Source organism: Macadamia integrifolia, chromosome 8 (assembly GCF_013358625.1).
Source record: "Macadamia integrifolia cultivar HAES 741 chromosome 8, SCU_Mint_v3, whole genome shotgun sequence".
Classification (NCBI taxonomy): domain Eukaryota; kingdom Viridiplantae; phylum Streptophyta; class Magnoliopsida; order Proteales; family Proteaceae; genus Macadamia; species Macadamia integrifolia.
This window is the reverse complement of record NC_056564.1, coordinates 18,179,653-18,202,153: the sequence shown is the minus strand read 5'-3', so window position 1 is coordinate 18,202,153 and position 22,501 is coordinate 18,179,653. Positions and strand designations below refer to the sequence as shown.

The 22,501-nt window shown below is 38.2% G+C and overlaps 2 protein-coding genes across 2 annotated transcripts; one reads left to right on the top strand and one right to left on the bottom strand.

The window, feature by feature from the left end:
• Window positions 1-332: 332 nt before the first annotated feature.
• On the bottom strand, window positions 333-4,074 carry LOC122085703 (probable methyltransferase PMT15). The gene is made up of 6 exons (XM_042654214.1): window positions 3,246-4,074; window positions 2,060-2,270; window positions 1,679-1,979; window positions 1,198-1,590; window positions 1,012-1,089; window positions 333-908 (listed from the first exon to the last, which is right to left on the bottom strand). Exons 1-6 carry the CDS (start codon window positions 3,930-3,932, stop codon window positions 662-664), a joined length of 1,917 nt encoding a protein of 638 aa, XP_042510148.1. The 5' UTR covers window positions 3,933-4,074; the 3' UTR covers window positions 333-661.
• Window positions 4,075-15,328: 11,254 nt separating this feature from the next.
• Window positions 15,329-18,622, top strand: LOC122085702 (scarecrow-like protein 28). Its single transcript, XM_042654213.1, has one exon. It carries the CDS (start codon window positions 16,128-16,130, stop codon window positions 18,120-18,122), a length of 1,995 nt encoding a protein of 664 aa, XP_042510147.1. The 5' UTR covers window positions 15,329-16,127; the 3' UTR covers window positions 18,123-18,622.
• The last annotated feature ends 3,879 nt before the right edge of the window (window positions 18,623-22,501 follow it).

Sequence of the window (22,501 nt, the reverse complement as noted above, 5' to 3'; positions counted from 1 at the left end):
ACAATTCGTGTGTGTTATCACAACTTAAATTACTCTTATTCAGTGTATTTTTTTTTTTTAATATAATTTTTAGGAGAAAGAATTTTGTCCATCTCCTTTCTTCATAACTGGGCGAGAAGAAACCCAGCATGCAAGAAGGTTGGAATTAAGGACGTCTTTTCACAGTCTCATCAAAACAAAGATTATGTGTAAAAATGGGAACACTAGACGATAGAGTTCTTTTCCCCTCAAACATATTAGTTTAATGTATAGTATAACAACTCTCTACATCCGGGTGTGGCATAAATGGTTCAAGTAATTTGAATCAATAGCCGTGAATCCAAACATGTTAATTTTGATGCCAAAAGAATTACCCAATTGTTTTATTGACCAATTATAGAAGAATCTAATTGATCAAACAATACAGCAACAAGAAAATAACAAAGAAGGGGGAAAAAATGGGGGAACCAACCTATGCCTTTGTAATCTAAGATAAATGGTCAAAGGTTAACCCTTATTGATTGTAAGGTGGGCCACCTCCCTTCCCCCACAATCCATTTACAAATTTTCATTTCAACCCTATCAACTAAACATGATTATATTTGAAAGAATTGGTAACAAAAAGGATTGATAATGGAACACTACAAAAAAGATAGCCCACCAAAAGCAAAACAAAGCCCCGTTAAGAAGCTGTCTTGGACTCCTGATCAGAGGTAGATTGTGGGGCTGTCCAATATAACTTCACAGCAAATAGAAGTTTCTCCCTTACATGGGGCCCATCTTCATGGTCAACTATTTGACCATCCCAATTCATTCCATCTATGATATTCTTCACCTTCACCAAAACATCTACATCGTCTCTCAAGATTACAGAGCCTTCAGGTCTAAGTATCCTGTCCATCTCCAATATAATATCTTCCAATTCACATCTGCAACACAAAGGAAAGGAAAGGATTCTCAGAATTCAATAATTCTCTGCAATTCTCTGTAAGATTGAACTGTAGTTATCTAGAATCTTGATGATTTTTTTACCTGTTCTCATAGAGGCTAAAGACTGAATCAGCATGAATGAGATCGTAAGTTCTAGGATAAGTAGACATGGCTTCGCACCTGTGATGATCAGTGAAAAAAAAAAATTTTAATCACATACAATGGAACTCAAGCAGATTATTTCCACAAATGGGTAATGTTCAATTGGGATCATGAAATGAAGCTTACCAGTTCTGATACGTTCCGATCAAGCCGCGTTCGTAGATGACTCCGAGTGTGTTGATCTTCGCCTCTACAGGAACAACGTTCATAACCCAAACTGGCTGGTTGACAAGTGAAGCTGCAAAGCCTCCCAAGTGAGCATTCATGTCCAGCAAGTTCCGGTATCTTCCTTTCTGCCCAAGCTGATTGTTTACAGCCTTGTAATATCCAATTCTCTTCTTCCATAGCTCTGCATCTTTTCTGAACATCTCTTCTGTGATTCCGTTCAGACTTCCACTCTTAATCCTCGGAGGAATAGCATTCAATCTCTCCGGCCATTTGGCCAATTTACCACCGGCGACTTCTGTAATGTCGGACACTTCTGGTAATGGGGTTATGCAAGTCTCCATAGTGGTATACCTGAAGCAAAGATTAAGTCTTAACCGTCTCTGTTGCAATTGCCATATATAACCATGATCATATAAAAACGAAAACTTGTTTCACATACCAAGCCTTGTCGGGGTCCTGTGAGGCCGGGCAGAACTGGGGCTTCCCGAAAACCTTGCGATTCTTCTTACAATGAATATGGTTACTGGGTTTCTGCCAGATAGCAATATCGCCCTTCTCTGTAAATTTCTTCCAACAAAGACTCTTGGCTACAGCTTCGATTTGATTCTGCTCAGCCTCAAGGTCTTGCTTTGTTCTCTCCCACCCTTTCCAGTACCTTCTCCAGTTGATGGGTGGTCCTGAAAGAATCCAATACCCACCAGGGCGAAGAACTCGATCGACTTCGATCAGGTTGATCCCATCTGTTTCCAGACAATTCCATTAACTATATAACGAAATTAAGTTAAACCCAATTAGGGATTCCATTAAGAGAGTAGGATACCGAATAGGCCCCAGGGAATGAGGCAACGAGAGCAGTGAGCCATGTCGAAAGACCTTGATGGGTAAGGAAGCCTAATGGAAGCCAATACTCCGATCAACGCAGGAACTCCTCGCTCGAGGGCGAATTGCACCTGAGCTTCATGGGTGTCCCTTGGTGCGAACGACATTGTTAAGATGTTACGTGATAGTAGGTAAGCTCCCCAACTCGCAACCTGCAAATTAAAGATTCAATCGTGGCGACTCTGAATAGATCCGTAAAGTCGCAATCGCTTCAGGGGTCACAGTGGGTCCCGGTAAAGGGTTAAAAGATGTCGGGGGTATTACTACAATACTACTACCATACAGGACCACAGAGTCACAGACTAGATTTTTAACTCTTCTTCTTCTTCGTTTGGACACCAAGCAATGTAGGGCTAAACAACAATGGCTCCGGGAAAACAGAGGAACTGTCCTTTCTTACAGTAGATACCATGTGAGATGTAACGTCAATAACAAAGGCAACGTTAAAAACAAATTGCTTTGCAGTATGATCCCAAACTTTTCCCTACAAACAATGGAAATATCCAACTCAATGGCTCAAAAGGGAACGTGGGTTGTTGGCGAAGGTAACCCAGTTAGAAAAAAACGAAAAGGAAAAGAAGAGACAGGGTGAGAAGATTGGAATCCAGCTGATACACAATTAGATAAATACCCACTAAATTTTTCGTTCAACTGGTCTAAATCCACAAGTTACCACATAAAAAAGCCCCATAATTCTTGACTCATCAGTCTTTATCTTTATCCGCCCAATTCCTTCCTTCTGTTGTTCAAATCGTAAAGCAGAAGAAGAAGAAGAAGAGCAGTTCAACCATGTCTGCTGTGAAGCTCTGAACTTGAAAGTCTAAACCTGAGGGCGGTTTTGCGACTTAGTTAAAGAACCCAAAAAAAAAAAAAAAATTCCAGATCCCTTATTTTAATAGGTGGATTGAACTTTGAAGAGACAACTGAAACGTAAAGAAAGCTTTACAGTAGACACCCGAGATTTAATCTAATCATCGAGAGGTGAACCAGTCGACCCAAGTCTCAAGAAGTCAACACAACTAATTGGGGTGGGTGAGGTGGGGCAAGGGAAGAATCGAGAGAGGCTGAGGGCCTGAGAGATGAAATCAAGAAACCATGGAAGGTGAAATGGTGAAAGAATAACTTACCCCACAACCAGTATCAATAGCAGTTCTGATAGAACCATCTTTGAGATTAATCAACTTGCCGATATCATCAATATAAGCATCAGCACCGTTTGGGAACATGGTACCACCACCAGGAAACTTGAATCGATCCCCTTCGAATCGAATCCAGTTCTGAACCGCCTTCTCCACTGTCAAATGCTTGTGGGGTACGTTCGCATACCACGCATAATCACGACTCGACGGCCATGGAAGCGGATTCTTGTACCCAAACGGCGCAGGCACACGACATTTAAGCAATTCACCTCTCTGCGGACAGTGTCTTTCTCTGTAAATCAACCTGTTCCTTTTATACTTCAAAGATCTTTTAGGGTCCTCACATGGTGTGTAATCGCTGTACTTGATATCGCAAGGAGGATAATGTTTCGTAACCATAGTCATCGGAGAATCATCAGCGGCATGATGAGTCGAGAAATCTAAACCATGGGGGTTTGAGGGCAACTGGGTTCTTCTCTCAATGTCAGTACAGGGCACGGAATTGACAAGATGAGAGGTAAGGATGGATCCTCCACGATTGTTCTGCCAGATACCCAGAAGGTACGACAGAGAACAGAGGACGGTTACTAAAGCCAAACCAAAAAGGCTTGATTTTTTCCAGTATTGATAGAGGGTAGAGGGTTTTGAAGTAGCAGAGAAGAATGGACCCGCCATGACTGCTCAAGAAACTGAGGTGGAATGGTGGAGAGGTTTTCAAGGAAACAGAGAAGGAAAGATGGAAGATGGATTTTAGCTAACCATTAGATGACAAGAAGAGGTAGCACAGCGTTCACCTAAATTAGGAGAATCCAACGCAGGTGGGATTTGGGGTACCATGGTTTTATTATTATTTAATTTAATTATTCTTTTTCCTGATTAGAAGATTCAATTTTGGCTAATGGTATTGGTGGGGTAATGCCAGTGAAGGTTTTTTAGTTGTTTGTTTGGGCTTCTGGGGGCGGTAGTATTTGGCTGGCCAATTGCTATAATGCTAGAACCCAAGAGCCACAATTGTGAAGCATTGTACGATGTGTGTTTAATATAAGGAAATCTACTATGTAGCCCACTAGGCCCACAACAATGTCTTGTTATGATGAGTTGTAAGAGGACTTCAGTTACCTGTTTCGAGACTACAGTTGTCAACAGTAACAGCAACAGCAACTGAGCTTCAACGAATATCAACTTCGGCTCGACTCGGCCACCTTTGAGGTCACTCTAAATTGTTTGAAGAATCAGAATTGGAATTGGTTTTGTTGGGTTCCATTGAATTTAATGCAAAACCATTGGATATTTGGATCTGATTCTGATTCTGATTCTGATTTTGGTTTTGTTGGATTTTTTTGGGTTCAAGCAGGTTTCGATTGATTTTGATAGAATTGAAATCCAAATTAAAATTGATGGAGGTTGATCTCATTGTCAATTCTGTTTACTTTGGACCTTGCTACTAGTTGAGTCATAATCGATTGTTCGATTGACACCCTTAATAGAGGCTATTCGGGAAATCAATCTTTCACATTACGTTTTAAAAATTAGATTTCTCGACGCTTGATTGATTCTGGGATTTGAACTTGAGCATGTTATATATTCTCTTTCTTTTTTCCCTCTTCTTCTGTTCAAATTTTGATCCACAACAGAAGGAATTGGAGTCAAGAATCCTAGAATTGGTCCTCATATCAGATCTGAAAACACAGTGATTTTAGGATTTCAATGCATGAATTGGTCGGATTCGAGATCAATCACGAGTTGATTAAGACATATTGTCACCTGCCCTGGATCCTCAATACTGAATTAATGAGATAGGACTGGAATGTTGGAATTGAAGGAAGCCAGATATGGCAAGACAGCCAATTAATCTTATGGGATCAACTTGGTTCACCTTGGTTTCGCTTGCCTTGCCTTGGCTTCCTCTTAATAAATAATAGGAAAATTATTTTGTATCATTCTTATTTTTGAACTTTGTATGAAATATTACCCTAATTTGTCCAACATATCAATTGCATCCTTAAAATCTAACACTGATAGTTTTGAAGCGGAAAAGACCCTTGTGAACCTATTATGCATAATACATCTCTTTGCTTATAATTGTTGCAATACTGAGAAAATGCTGCGTTAATGTTCTTTTCTATTTTTTTTCTTCTAATAGAGACGTTAATGGCGTTCTTTAGTGAACCCTCATTAGGCCCCATCACCACCATCCCCTCCACCCCAACCGCCACCATCCATGGCTGCTGCCTCCTCTCCACAACACCTAACCACAACCACCCCTGTTGCTGCTCCGTTGTTGTTGGTCATCTCCCCCATGGAATCACACTATCCCTCACCCCTCACCCCTCACCCCTCCCTCCTCCCTCTCTCCCTCTCTCCCTCTCTAAACTAATTAAGGCATGGACTATTATTTGGAAAGAGAAGAAGCAGGGTTTTGAAAATCAGCATCTGGTATTGATTCGATTCTGATTTTTGAAAAAGTAAGAGTTGCTCCTACAAGAAATAAGATACTTAAGTTTGGATTCGCCTTAACATGATTATATGGTTAAGCAAGAATTTTAGAGTATTTAATGCAAACAACAGGAATGAGGTTTAAGGTTTCCTGCCTACACTACACTGAGATGGGATATAGTAAAGGTGTTTAAATCTGTGATTTAGGTTTCAGATTCATGTTGAATTATAGTAAGCAAGTTCTAGGTAGATTTAATGATAGGAAGGAAATCTGAATTTGAAAGACATTTGGGATTCATGGGCGAGATACAGTAGCCAACGGGAGCAAAGTGCAGACTAGACTGCATTCAATAAGTCTTAATCAGTCCTTCAAAGACCCAATCCTTCTACAACACTAGTAGCAACAACAACGGATCAACACCAAGGTTTCCCATTAATTAATTCTACCCAAAAAAAAAAGGTTTTCCATTAATTAACACACACACAAGGGTGTCAATTTCAAACCGAAAACCGAATATCGAATTTGAAACCGAGTCGAATTAATCAAATTGAACTAAATCAAATTAATTCAGTTCAAATTCGGTTTGAGTATGTGAGTATGGACTTCGGTTCAACTCGGTTTCTGTTTAGGGTGTAAGAACCATCGGTTGAAACCAAAACCGAACCGAATTGCTCTTAAAACAAAAAAAATAAAAAAACGAAAAAACCCTAGTATCATTAAGAGATATTTTTTAGGTGTTATGTGTTTTTTACAATTTATCATCACATATTTCCATGTTAAGACAATTTTGGAGTTAACAATGGCCATAAGGCCCATAACTTGAGCCCATTATGGTCTTTGGTCCATCACAGTCATGGTCTAAAAGTGGAGCCGTTTTTATAATCGAATTAAAATTGAGATACAAAACCGAATTCAAACCGCATATCGAAACCGAATTGAAACTGAAATCAAACCGATCCAAATTGAAACGGCTTGAGTTTCTAAATACAGAACCGAGTCAATTCTCGATTCGATTCTAGTCCACCTTATCATCTTTCAGAATCATATCAAAATCGAACCAAAATCAAACCAAATAATTAAAACCGAACCGATTGACACCCTTACACACACACTCACGAAGAAAGAGAAATCCTAAACATGCAATTCAATGTTGATCGGTTCAATTTGGGGGTTTTTACATGGAAGGATAAAACAGTGATTTGTTAAATACCAACCTTACTATGTCATCACTCGAGGATTTTGATATAACATAATGAATTTAAGAGTCATTTTTGTTAGCAATACAAGGCACACACCAGATATTTTGAACAATTAAGGTGATATTTCATATAAAATTTAAAAATAAAGGTAGAATAAGATAATTTTCTTAAATAATAAAAAAGAAAAAGATTTAAGAAACATTGATTAGATTAAAAATATTAATTTTCTACATTTTTTATACTTTTATAATATAAAGTAATGATTTGTGAACTAGGCGATACCGGCCACTTACCTCAGCTCAGACCAGCCCCAGTTACCTCACCTGGAGAAAATGTCAGACGTAGGTAGAGAGGAAAAGACGTCAAATCAATGGACGGTAGGGGCTGAGGTTGGTCCCACTTTTCAAAGTCCAAACTCCCATGTCTCGAAGTCTCCCTGACTCCACCCATTGCTAGTACTACTGTCTTCTTCCATCGAAAATTGAAACTTAAAATGATGCTGTGAAAAGCGAGATACCTGCCGTGCTGGTCTGAGCACCAAAGCCCAATTGCCCTTTGTATTTTAAAGAATTGTAACTGGATTTTCTTCTCTCCAAATTTCACCTTTTGTTTCTAGGGAAAAAGTTCTCCCTTCACCTCGTGTGGAAGAGGAGTGTTTTTATTTGGGGAAACGCTTCTCTACACCAAAGGCTATGTTTGATAGCCAAGAGAAGAAAAGAAGAGAAAAAAAAAATTTTGAAATTTTTTTTTTTGAATTTTACGAGAGAGAGACATAGGAAATCATTGTATAATCATTCATTTTTTATCTTATTATCTTTTCATATTTTCTCATGTTTTCTTATGTTTTTGGCAAAAAAAAATTTGGGGGGACAAAAGGAAATTTCACAATTATCAAGAGAAATTTTGAATATGAAAAGGGGAATTTACTCTTGGGTGAAGATATACCAAGTGCAAAGAAAAATTCTTAACCCAAGAAAAAAATACAAATTTCTTTTATTTTCTTCTCTTCTCTTGGCTGCCAAACACAGCCTAAGGTACATACATAAATAAAAGAAGAAATTAGAAGTACAAAAGAAATCATTTTGCATTTTATATTCATCTCTATTTGATGGCATTTTGATAATTTTACTAAATTTCTTAATCAAAGTTTTAGCAAGTTTTCTTCGTTACTTTGAACTGAAATATGGCAATTTAATACGTGGGGTTCTCTATCACATGAAGTACCCTTATTTTAAAATTATGTTTCCAGAGTCTTTGATCTAGAAAAAAAATGGGCTGAGAATTGCTATTCTTTCTCATGCAGCAGCTTACACATGCACTCCAGACAATGTGACAATGTTAAGGCATCCACTAGGGGTCACTTGGTCATTTCGCATCTCTTGTGTGAGGACATAGGGGAATGCAACCAAGCAGGTTTCTAATTTAAGATGGGTAGGAACTCTGAAACTTCTTAAGAAGAAATAGGAATATAGAGGAGTGTGGGCATAGATTCTCTATGGGTGCGTGGTGGCCAATGAAAGAGGGTGCATGTCATCCAATGGGTGGATTTGGGTATTTTAGGGGATGCAACGGATTTTGCTCTCTATTGTGTCTAGGCACATTTCAGGGCACGTGGTATACTTTTTCCATAGAAAACATTCTCCATAATTTGATAGGACAAATAAGCTTACAAGGCAGTGTGGCTCCTACACTTAAGTACAAAGTGGGGTAAAACGACAACTGCTCCCCTCATGAAATGAAAGATTAAAATTCCACCACTGTTAATACTTTCACGTGCATTACCATTGACCTTGCACACTGCCTTTTAAGGGAACCCTCTCCCTAACCAGATTTTAGGTTTTCAGATTAACTGATCAAAATCTAAACCTGGTTTCCACATTAATAAAATATCGGTTGCCAAAGTCCTTATCTAGTAACAACCACATTTGGTGAGGAAGCACTAAACTTCCAAATGGAGAGTTTTTCAACTTTCTTCTGAAAATGGAAAAATAATAATAAATAAATAAAAAGCAGAGGCTTTTCAAGGGGAGGTGTTTGGGACTCTGGCTCCTAACATACCTATCGAGGTTTGGAGCATTTGACTTTAAGTCAACTTATTCGCTCCCCCATATGCATTAATTTGACCCCTTAATTATTCCCAATTGACTCTTAACATAGTTGGATTTGTAATTAATAACGCGTGGAAAAAAACACTGGCAGTTTCTTATCTCTAGAGTGGAAAGGGGTAAATTATTCTCGGTGGAGGTGCCCAGCTAATATTTAATAGTTATTTATTTAATTAATCCAAAATTATCTATTATATGTCTATATCCAATAAAAGAAGATGGCCAATGGTGCGGCACCTTCCTATTTTGACGCTTCATGTTGTGTTTTCTCTGTCTACTCGAGAGAGAGAGAGAGAGAGAGAGAGAGGTTCTCTTATGAATATGGTTTTTGTTCCATGTGTGTGGCTTAGGATCGTACGAAAATCATTATGTATTATTTGGCATTTTAAGTGTTAAGTTTGTCTTGAATTCTGATCCATTTTAAAGATTGACCCGTTTCGACATATTTTGGTAGCGACCCGAATGAGAAGTTTTTTGAGATATGTGATGGTAGTAGAGGGGTTGAGCCAATAGGCCCAAGCCGGAAGCCCAGCACTAATCTTGTATGGGGGTGCGGGGGGCATTTGATCGGATCAACTGCGACCCGATGGATCAACCAGCGACTTGGAGTATATAATGTACTGTTGTCTTGTTGAGAAAGTCATTGTCTTTTGGGGGGTTTTTCAAGCTAGGGTTTTAGGGCGAGTTTTCTCACCGCTGCTTAGGTGCAATTTCTCTTCTGCATAGTGAAACATCTTCTTCTTCTCCTGAAGACGTAGCACACCACACTGGTGTGTGAACCTCGTTAAATCTCCATGTCGTACGGATCTTTTGTCTATTTATTTTCGTATTTCTTGGTATTTGGTCTAACATTAAGTTAATCAACTCATCTATTACCAGGGTCAGAAAATGAAGAAATTAATAAAGAACAATAGCTTATGCTTTCATTTCACTCGTATCCATGACAAGTCCCTTATTTACTTCTCACTTCAAAGAGAACAAGGAATACAGTAACATCCAATGAAAACCTGATTCAACCTCAAATCTAGAAGGGTTGAACCATGCATGGATCACCCGGTGTCGAGATAAAGATGAGCATGAATGCAAGGTGTAATAAAGATAATATAACATGTGTTATTGCCCATTTAGTGACTCTGGGTCTTGGAAAACCAAGCTTTGACGTGGGCGAATCACCATACTCAAGTCAAATAAATATGAAATCTGATTAGGAGTCATGAAGACTCACCCATGTTCAAGAAATGATCATACCACATATGAGTTGATTTAAGTTTTTATTGATTCATTATGGAAAAACCCAACTTCTTCAATTACCTCCTAATAGGGTGGGCTTTTACACTCTTAGGTCCATAACCAAACATATGTTGCTAGACAAATGTTCTCCCATATATGGCAATTTGTTTCATGTGGGAAATGTGACCCTACACTCAATTCCTAGGCGTATGGGGAGCAAATGATCAGCCTAACCCCATAGAAAGAAAAATAATTCTTCTGTGAATACTATCTCATATATTCTTATTGGTTCTTATTGGTCCCTACACAGTAAACACTTCCCCTGCATATTTTTTCATGTTTGTAATTAGTAGCCAACAGTGACTCAATCATCCCACGACAGATCGTATTCCAGACCAAACAACGGGCCCAACTCACCAACAACTACTGTCTACAAGAAGGATCCCATTGCCTATGTCACACTCCGGAACTTTGGGCCTCTGGCCCAGTGGCAGACCCGAAAAAAGTTACACGCAACCCTTGAGTCTAGTCAATTGTGTCTATTTTTCTCTTGCAGCCCCTTTCTAGTTTGTAGAAGGAAAGAAATAAGGGTAAGAGAAGCCACTGGTCGCGTGGCATCTGCACCATGAGGTGGTGGTGAATGAGAACACACACAAAGCCAAAAATATATATATATATATATATATGAATAAAAGTAGAGAAAGAAGAATCTCTCACCACTAGTAATTTGATCTTGTATTCTTATGTCATCATACATTCTCACCCTATTTCTATTTCAATCAGACATGACCAATGACGATGGTGAGGGGATTCCCCCTTCTTCACTGTGATGAAAGAAAAACTCATTACAAAATTTTACAACAATAAACAACATAAAAAACTTTATCTCAACTTAACGAGGTCGGTTACAAGGATGAGCACAAGAATCCATACAAAAAGATTGACGAGTTATGGCTAATTATAATAGGTGTTGGCTATCAACTTGACGGATCACTACAAATTAGCCATATGCTTATAATGACAGACTATAATAAGGTATCGGCTATCTACCTGACGTACCATATAAATCGGTCAAGCCAAAGTGTCCTACATGCATTACATCCACCATCAAAATAATCCATCATCCAACCTATTTCGTGAAAGAAGAAATGAAATAACGAATCTTTGATAACACCGCTAAGCACGAAAGTAATAACTCGAACACAGAACTCCACATTCAAAACTATATAATCACACGCAACTCTGCATTAAAAACTAAAAATTTAAAATGTTTTAGAAATAATTACACAATCTTGTCAAGTAATGATTATAATATTTTTTTTGTTTCGATTTTAATTTGATTTCATTTTCCTTTTATTTATTTCTTGCAATCAGATGGAGCCTTGAGGATATACATTGGTTGTGAAATTTCCAACACACTAACCAATAACCAACTTCATGGGCCTGGTCCATAAACGTGCCTAGGGTCCTTTTCCATGTCCAATAAGAGAGTCAATGTTCCTTTTCTTTCTATATAACATAGTTTCTATATTTTCTAAGGTTATGTCAAGCTCTTAACTTGAGAAAAGGTTCTTTGAGTCGATGGGTTAGGGTACGCTAGCATTTATGGGTCTATCTTCTTTTGATTATATGAAATGACCTCATTGCCTTCCTTTGTATGATACTATTTGATCAGATGTTATTGATGCACTGATTGCACTCCCCTATGGCATGCTCAAGAACCCTCTTCCCCTTCTTTTCTTAATACAAAACTCCAAATTCGCTCTTAACTCGTAACGTTAACCTAAAATTTATCTAAGTTGCACTTCCCTCCCCTTGTATGCATTTAAGGTACTCTTATGTACGTTGCATCTATTGACTTTTCCCTTCTTTGTAGAGAAGTTGTTTATTTCTGTTATGAGATTATCTTATGAGCATGACAATGATACAATTGGCTATGCATTTTCTTTAAAGCAAGTCGACTAATTGTTCTGATCAACAAAAGTCAAACTAGTTGAGTGATCATTAGGGGAAACAAGGTCATCTTAAATTCATAAGAGAAGAAACAATTTGTCACGTAATCATTAGGACAAGCCCATTTTCTATATTTTAAAGGCAAAATGGTCGCGGTACGTGCAGAAAAATAGGAATGCAGAACGTTCAGAGCTCAGTGAATGTTCATGTAAGTGATATGATTGACACGTGTTAAATATGTTAATCTTGCTAACAGAGTTATAAACGGTTACAACTCTGTTTAATATTATTAATATTTAAATAAATAAATAATAAAAATCCCAATATAAACGGACTCCTCCTTTCATTCCACTTAGAAATCTCGATCCTCTCTTTCTTTCTCTCCTTGCTTCTTCTTCAAGGTTGTTCCTTCTTTCTTCTTCCTTTTTCACCGCTCTCCAGTCTAGTTGAAGTTTTGTTTACCAATTTCAGTGAAAATTTGCATCCATGGTAAATTCTCATATGTAATCATATTTACCCAATAAATAATAATAAAATCCTAGATATTCAACAGCTTTGTTTACTTTATAAATTCAAATTTGTCTTTTGCCATATATGCAAACTTTACTGTCCAAATCCCTTCCCTGATGATTAATATTTAAACATGGTATTTGGATATGTGTGGACAAGTCTCTCATACGTTCAGTGTCTGAAAATAGTTATGTTGATTTGTTTCTTGTCTCATCCTATTTTGAGAGAGAGAGAGAGAGAGAGAGAGAGAGATGATGATGATGGCGGCTGTAGAAAGAATGAATAACGTTGAAGAAAAAGCAAGGAGAAAGAGAGAGAGAATTGAGATTTCCCAATAAAATCGAAGGAGGAGTCCGCTTATATTGAATTTTTATTTATTATATATTTATTTATATAAAAAAATATTATACAAGTTAAGTAATCACATCCGTCATCTCTCCACCCTAAAAACTAGGAATCAGTTACAATATAAAAAACTAATAGATGGTTTAGATTAATCTAAACTTAAATGGACGGTTAATATTAAAAGAAAGTGAAAATAATATTGCAATACGTACGTCCTGCTACCACTTGCCCTTTTTTAAAATATGATTGAATTTTCCTTCACAGACAGTGAAGAGAGAATCTCTTAATCCACGGGTTTTAGGGCTTGAATGAGATTCCTACAATAGTACAAAGGGTATATCAAACTTGGTACAATAAGGACACAAAGGGAATAATGAGACATTAGTGATTAGATTATCTTTATCCATGGTGAAGAAAACGGATTCAAATCTTCTCTAATTAATTGGGTGTCCAATTAGTGATCCAAGGGTTGGAAGGATCCTAGACATGCATCCCAATACATGGGGTGCATCCCCATATCCTCCCAGCCCTTCGATCATTAATTGGAGAGGATTTTTTTCCAAAGAAAACTATACGTGCGGAGTTTTAAAAATGATATTTGTGTTTTGGTGATGAATGAAAGCAGATCCATCTTTAGAGGCTGCAGCCAAAATAAAACACTTAATTCTGCTCTTTGTTGGATAGAACAATTTTCATGGGCTGGGCTTTAAAGTGCTTTGGGCCTGGATAGGAACTACACTTGGCCCGGCTAATGTGGAGATGAAAATAAGGAATCTCCCATGTGTAATCGTGAGCTCCCAGTCCAATGATTCCATACTGCCATTGAATCCAGAATATACCCACAAGAGCCAGAAGATAATGAAGCCCACCAATCCCATACTGAGGCCCACCCAGCCCACCCAGCGGAAAGATTACAAACGTAGTGAAAATTGGAATTGGGGATTGAATTTTTGACACACAATGTGTTGGGCCGGGCTCATTATGTTCTATCTTTGATCTCCCATATGCGTTGCTGGAAATGATCCAATTTTCACCTTCTCCCTCCCTTCCATTTGATCTTCCACTTTAGCGAACCTTAAAACTCCATAAAACCTTATTGATCTTCCACTGGGCTTGGATGCGTGTGGGAGGTATCGAGAGGTATTGACAGGTTATTTTGAGAAGTTATAAAACCCTATAAGTATCTGTGAATCTTAAGAAGGTGGATGAACTATCGTCATTCATGGATTTAGAAAAACTTCTTCTCAAAAATGTTTTTGGAGTTTTTTTGTTATATGAGAACGAAAAAATAGAATAAAGCGTTTGGTGGATTTATAGTGTGTTTCGTTTTTCTTGGAATAAGATGGAAAAAGAAGAAAAAAAAAAAATTATGGAACAACAAAAGGTAGTTTCATCGTTTCAGTTTCGTTAAAAAAAAAATAAAAAATGACGTTTTGACACAGAAATTGAAATTTTCATTTTTGACACGAAACATCATTTCTGTTTCCAAACTCAGCCTTATTGTTTAGAACAATTAATAAACCTGAAACAAATGGTACCCTAAAATTAAAAATTGAAACTAACAATCCTTTAATATTTAAATTTTAAAAATAATCCATGAATTCATGAGAATTTAAAAACCTATAAACTCAATGGAAGGGGGAAGATTTCTAAAAAAAAATTAATGAAAAGAGGAAGATAATAATCAAAAGGCTCAAACTGAAAACCTACTAATGAGTATGAACTTAACGCACCACAACTTCCCGAATATTTGTTATTACACAATGTCTATATACGCCTTTCTTCTCTTTTTCCTTTTTAAGGGCATGACGTCTATAAGTCTATTTTTTTATTTTTTGTCGTATGCACATGAAATGAGGCCTTCCAAATCATGTAATCCACGTGTCATGAATCCAAAGAACCAAACGGTGATGGACATCTTTGTTATCTACTCATTATCTACAGAATTGGTTCCCCCTTCCACGACAGCACCAGAAAATCCGTTCATGCGAATCCGTGACAAAAACAAATAATGGGCCCCATGGTTGTGGTAACCCAACGGTCACATAAACGGATCTGAGGGGATGAGCACGTGCAGTGCCTGCAACAGACATAATAAAGGAAAATGAAACCCAAGCAACCCCGTCCGTACACCAACCTCCCAACGGTCATATTGACTGGAATATGCCAACGGTAATGTTGACCTCCATTATCTCCCGTCTGATGGAGATCAGACGATCAATGAACAAAAATCCAGAGACATATCCGCATACCCTTTTCCTCTCTCACCATTCTTTTCCTTTTTCAAGCTGTGGGGACTGGGAGAGAATCAGGAAAAACATGAACAGCAATGGCCCTGGAGGAAGAGGAGAGAAAGAAGAGCAATGGTCCACTATAAAAGACTAGTCAATGAGAGTCTTATGTTCTTTTGGGTGGGAGATATTAGGGAATCAGGATTTTTTTTTTTGATAATTAGGGAATCAGTTGGTCTGCATGGTTGAAGGGCTTTTGTAGCTGGGGGTATGTAGGATTCGCTTCAGAAACAGAATCGGCTACTATGGAAACTTTACAAGTTTCAGGTGCTGATATGGGTCTGAAAGCTTTTCTGAATTTCAGTTACAGATTCAAGCAAGTTTCTCTCTGGATTTCCATGCATGGTGTTAGTCCTCTTGGGGAGAAGAACGATAGCTTTCTTCAATGATTTTTCTTGGAATCCGATGATGTTTTTCTGGTAGGTTCATAGGAAGTCTTTTATTCTTTCATTCTTTTGGGGTTTTACAGCCTTGTATTCTTTCAGAATTTTCTTATTCAGATTTCTTACGGTTCAATTTCAATCGGATTCCTTTTTTTTTTTCTTCTGATTTTTTTATTTGATTTGAACAGTTCATATATACATATAGATTTACAGACTCTGAAACTATTCATTTGATTTTAAAGAAATAATAGAGAGGAAAAAAGAGAGAGATTTACAGAGTCGGGGTGGTGTGGGGAACAGAAACAGGGGAGAGATAAGAAGAACAAGAAAAAAAAAAGGCTAGTTGAATTGATTTTAAAAGAAGAAAAAAATAGAGGGGGGAAAAAAGAAAGAAAGAAAATTGGAAGAATATAGAGGATGTTGGCTGGGATTTCTACGCTGCTGTCGCCAAGGCATAGATTGAGGAGTGAAGCGACTGCGCAGTTTCAAGCTTGCCATTTTCAGTATCCTTCGATGAGTACACAGAGATTGGATTTGCCATGTAGTTTCCCCCGGAAGGATGCCCAACGGTCCCAGCCCATTCGACCCGTCGGCCTCTCGGTGGAGAAACCGATTGAAGCTAAAGGGAGTTGTTCTCTTAAGCAGAAAATCAGGCTCCCGCCATCCATTACCACCGCTCAGACAGCACTGTGGGAAGGAAGGAGAGAGATTGAAGAAGGGTTTTGGAAGAAAGGGAGGAGCTTGAAGAGGTTTGCTGAGCAGACTTCATTTGATGAATCGTGCACAAACAGGGCCAAGAGGAAGAGAAGTAGCGGTACAACAACGCCTGATGCTTCTTCAGAAGGAGAGAGAATGGCTCTAAGCCAATTGGGTAGCGGCAATCTTTGGTTTCAGCCGACTCTTGAGATGCCACAGTCAGTGCTTGGAATCACAGGCCTAGACCCTCCACCAGTTTCTTTTCCCGTGCATACGCGCGAGGAAGAGAACATCTGTTTTGTTCCAGGTGATGTCATCAGACCCAACAATCCTTTGATGGAGTCTGTAGTCACTGAGATTGCAGACAAAGGTGAGAAAGACGTTGATACCACCAGCCATGAGCCTACTAGGGCAAGTTCAGGATCCACCTCGTCTGAAGGCGATAGTTTGACTCCAAGGCAAAATGAAAATTCCTCAGGGAATGGAACGGGTAATGGGTCTCAGCGCCCTCACCCATCTGAAGGAACCAGAGTAGCGGCTGGCAGTGAGGATGTCCAGACAGAGAATCAAGAATTTGAGCTTGTGACCTTACTGGTGGCCTGTGTGGAATCGATAAGCTCAAAGAACATCCCAGCTATCAACCATTTTATAGCTAAACTCGGAGAACTTGCTTCACCAGAAGGGACTGCCATTAGCCGTGTCACTGCTTACTTTACAGAAGCTTTGGCAGTCAGAGTTGCAAGGCTCTGGCCTCACATTTTTCATATTGCCACCCCTCGGGAGCTTGATCGGATTGAGGATGACATGGGTGCTGCACTTCGGCTTTTAAACCATGTCAGCCCAATTCCAAAGTTCCTTCATTTCACATCCAATGAGATTCTGTTGAGAGCATTTGAAGGAAAAGATAGAGTACATATCATAGATTTTGATATTAAACAGGGGCTTCAATGGCCTGGTTTATTTCAGAGTCTAGCCACTAGGCCCAATCCCCCAAGCCATGTAAGAATCACAGGTATAGGAGAGTCCAAACAAGAACTCCAAGAAACAGGCGAAAGATTGGCGAGATTTGCAGAAACCCTGAATCTGCCGTTTGAGTTCCATGCAGTTGTGGATAGGTTGGAGGACGTGAGACTGTGGATGCTTCATGTGAAGGAAAAGGAAAGTGTGGCGGTGAATTGTGTTCTTCAGCTACACAAGATGCTTTATGATGAGACCGGTGGGGCGCTAAGGAATATGTTGGGTTTGATGAGTAGTACTAACCCCATAGTGGTACTCATGGCAGAACAAGAAGCAATGCACAACGATTCCAGTTTGGAGACTAGGGTTTCTAATTCACTCAAGTACTACTCTGCCATATTTGACTCCATTGATTCGACCCTGCCATTAGATAGCTTGGTTAGAATCAAAATAGAGGAGATATTTGCTAGGGAGATCAGAAATATAATTGCCTGTGAAGGAAGCGACAGGTTGGAAAGGCATGAGAGTTTTGCAAAGTGGAGGAAGATGATGGAGCATGGAGGATTTAGATGCATTGAAATCAGAGATAGGGAGATTCTTCAGAGCAGAATGCTGTTGAAGATGTACTCTTGTGAGAACTACAGTGTCAAGAAGCAAGGCGAAGAAGGAGCAGGGCTTACTCTAAGTTGGCTAGAGCAGCCTTTGTACACAGTTTCGGCGTGGGCACCTGTTGATGTTGCTGGCAGTTCCTCCTCTTAATCTCAGCCAAGTTGATTGCGATGGCTTTCTTCTTCCTGATGTCTTACAACTTTCTTCATTCCTATCTTACAGAAAGGGTAACAAAAATTCTTTGTAGGTAGAGAATTCTTTCATTCTTTGGTTGCATGAAGCCTCATTATCTGATAGATATTCCTTTGAGTTCTTCCAAGATCAGATTATCTAGAGTTCCATTTAGTATGTGAAGTCTTTTTTTTTGTTATTCTTTGATTCTTTTTGTATGTCTGAATTCTTTCAAGCAGTGTCACAGTCAGGTATTCTTTATGTATGTTTGTATTCTTTCTTAGCATGTTTGTATTCTTTCTTAGCATTGTGAAAGTCGGGTATTCTTTGTGTATGTTTGTATTCTTTCTTAGCAATGTAAAAGTCAGGGATTCTTTATAGGAATTGTTTCTTATCAGTATCATTTTCTCTTTAAACAGTGTATGTAATTGAAGTTGGATCATTATATGATAATGAAGTGGATTTATTAAATAGTGTCATACATTACTCTTCTTCCTATGCTGTGTAATTTTATGTCTTACATGATTGTTCCCACATATTTTATTTAGAGTTACATGTTGCATATGCAAATTTTTTGAAGTGCGTCTTAACATGGAATTTTGCTGTAATATAATATAGTTGTGCTTAGGTGATGGGAATAAGCAGTGGTTGCTTCCTCCTCTGCAGTGTGATGTCAAGCCTTTCATCCACATTCAGATTCTTAGGTTGCATTCATACCAATCCAAGTTGATCAGTGGTTGCTTCCTACTCTGCAGTGTATGATGCCAAGCCTTTCATTCAATCACATTCAGCTTCATAGGTTTGCATACATATCAATCCAGGTTGATCAGTGGTTGCTTCCTCTGCAGTGTATGATGCCAAGGCTTTCATTCATTCACATTCAGCTTCATAGGTTGCATACATATCAATCCAAGTTGATCTGTGGTTGCTTCCTCCTCTGCAGTGTGATGCCAAGCCATTCATTCATTCATTCACATTCTGCTTCTTAGGTTGCTTGCATACATATCAATCCAAGTTGATCAGTTGCTGCTTCCTCTTCTGCAGTGTGATGCCAAGCCATTCATTCATTCACATTCAGCATCTTAGGTTGCATACATATCAATCCAAGTTGAGCAGTGGTTGCTTCCTCCTCTGCACTGTGATGCCAAGGCTTTCTTCCACATTTGGATTTGTAGGTTGCATACATATCAATCCAAGTTCCATAAAAACAGAGATTAATTAAAGAAAGTAAAAAATAGCTTATAACATGAGTGGCAAGGGAGAAAAAGTGGGCATTCTCATGCAGGAACAGCCAAACCACAGAAGTTTGTAGTCACAACAATGTTATGGATCAAAAGGCTTAGTCAAACTGGGCATTCTCAGTCCACCATTATCCTGCATTCATTCAGCAGGAAAAAGAGGGGAAGGGGGTGATGGAAGGCAGGAGCAAGTGGGGGTTCATGTGCATGGGGCCCTATTATGCTTTGTTATTTAAAATTGTTTGAATGATAGGTTTGGACTGTGGACAAGAGGTAAAGTGACTGAGATGGTGATACTTCCACTGCATTTCATGCATTTCCCCCTCAACCACCTGTTCCGATTCTTCTCATATTCTCTTCACACTTTCGCATCAAACCTGAAAGAGAGGAGAAGCAGCACCAACATGAGACTCCCATTTTTTGTTTTCAGACTAGCTGGAGCAGCTCTTTCACTTTCACTAATAGATTATTTCTAGTGTCCTGCTTTTTTTTTTTAAACTATTGGATCAAATAAGCAAACATAATCCTAATGGCCAAAGCTTTCTATAATCGCCAGAGTATAGTTTTAGAGACTAGAACAATGGAGAGGTTTAAGTGGTTAAAGCACTAACTAACGAGATGGAGGCCTCCACTTGTAATGCACTTGAACTTGGTATGCAACACACTCCAAAATGATGACGAAGTGATGATAGGGCTGAGTCATGCCACTGGTCACCATCTTTAAGATTTTATTTACCGGGCAAGATGGTTTTTATGAATCAATCCCAACATGAAACAGCTCCTTAGACCCTCTAGTAATTGTTGCACTTGCTTATTGGACCATTACGGAACACTTTTAGGTTGTGCTCCATCAACCAACATAATAGAGGAAAAAGAACTCTAAGAAACAGTAGGTAAAAAGACAAAAGACATCCTCTATTTATCAAGGAAAAATACCTCTTGGAGCACCTGTCCAAGGAGGCCCAAAGGATGTGTCTAAGAGAAGACACAAAAAACTGGCCATGACCAACACTAAAAGAGTAAAAACTTGACGTGAGAGCCGAATCCCAAACTAGAGACTAGAGACAAGAGAGAGTCTTCCTTTAAGGAATCTCCTATCCTTGTATTCACTTGACTATATGAACTACACATTCGTCTCTTTCGCAGGCAATGTGAAACTAAATATTTCCCACACCTTTTGCTATACAAAAGCAACATGAGAGTTCATGGCTTCAAGTTTTGTGAGAGACAAAAGACAAGCCATGGGCTCTCCTTCAATTGTCCACACATTAAAATAGAAGGATGGTTTTGGTGGATGCACCCAGTTCTTCCAAGTTCAGCTCTGATGTGATTTAAAAATTTTGTACAAGTATGACTTTTAGTTTAGTTGGGATTGGTCAAGTGGCGAAACAATTCAAAAATTTAGGGCTATGAATATGATGTAGGTGATGAGAAGGGGGTGCATGGACATTCATGGAAAATTATGGCATTGAATGGGAGAACCGACAATTGAATTTGATGATGAAAATTGACATATTGTAAAGCTATACAATTCATTAGACATTCAATTATTAGATATATCACATAACTCTTCCATGTGGCAAATTCAAGTATTCCCATCCAAATATTTTCTTGTTGGGTTGCCCAAAATTTTACTAACACAACTATAAAAAGGGGTCATGCTTTGTGGAAGAAGTAGCGGTTTAAAAGGATTTCCTAACCAAACTCGTTTGGTTGCAAGGGACTTAAGGCTCCGTTTACTTACAAGGGGAATTTAAAGGGAAGGGAAGTGAAATTTTCATACTTAAAAAATGAATGTTTATAGTCATTACCCCATGTGACTCAATGTGATTATATAAACTACTTGATTTTTTTAACCATATTTGGTAATGATGCATTTTACATGTAATTTTTATTTTACATTTATAACAAAGGGTTTTGGATGTAAAGTAAAGTGAAATTTTATAACCAAATATAAAATGATTTGAAGTAATGATATAGTCACATGGGATAATGATTACATATATACATATATATATATTTTTTAAGTATGAAAATTTCACTTCCATTCCCTTTAATTCCCTTTGTATCCAAACATAGCTTAAAAGAAAGGGGAGGGAAGGGAAGTGAAATTTTCATACTAAATATATATATATATATATATTTGTAATCATTACCTCATGTGACTATATGGTTAACGTGAGATCATTCAATATTTGGCTATTAGATTTCACTTTACTTCACAACAAAAACCATTTGCTACAATATATAAAATAAAAATTTATGAAAAATCAATGTATCATTACTAAATATAGTTAAAAAAAAAAATAATTTATTTAATCATATAGGATCACTTAAAGTAATGATTCTAAAAATTTATTTTTAAGTATGAAAAATTCACTTCCCTTCCCCATAAATATCCCTTCCAATCAAACATAAACAATATTTTGATTGTTTTTTTCGCCCCTAATATCCATTGTCCAAACAATTTGTTTTACCACTTTTATGGTAAAGTCGTCAAGACATTCTACCCAATTAAGCTGCACAAAAATCCTCTATGGGGAGGCATTGAGTGGCAGTGAGGATCCTACGACTGGGGTGTATACTAGGGCCCTCCCAATCGTCAAATCTTCACTGCCACTCATCGCTCACCACAGAGGATTGAGTCCCATTAAGTCTACCCCACCAAAACTCATCCATTAAATATATTTATTCTCAATTGGACCCAAAATTGGTAACTTGTATCAACAACAAAATCTAAATCGTTTAATTAGAACCATTTATTAATTAATTGGCTTTTATTTGAGATGTTTTTTATTCTAATTTATACCTTTCATTAAAAAAATAAGGGCAATTTACATCTACCTCCCCTGTCGTTTGCTGAAATTACATGATCCCCCTATAATTTGAAAAATTACATTTAAACCCACCCAAACTAACACCGTGAGAGAGATGTTAGTTTTTGAGATGGAAAAGACAATTTTACCCCCTTCTTCTTCTTTTTCACCACTCAACCCCTTCTCCCTAAACTCCCCGACATTGGTCTTCCCGTCATTCTCATCGGACAAGACGACAACCTCTCCATCAAGCAAGCCAAGATCGTCTCCTCGCTTGAAGATATGATGAAGAAGGATCGCTCTC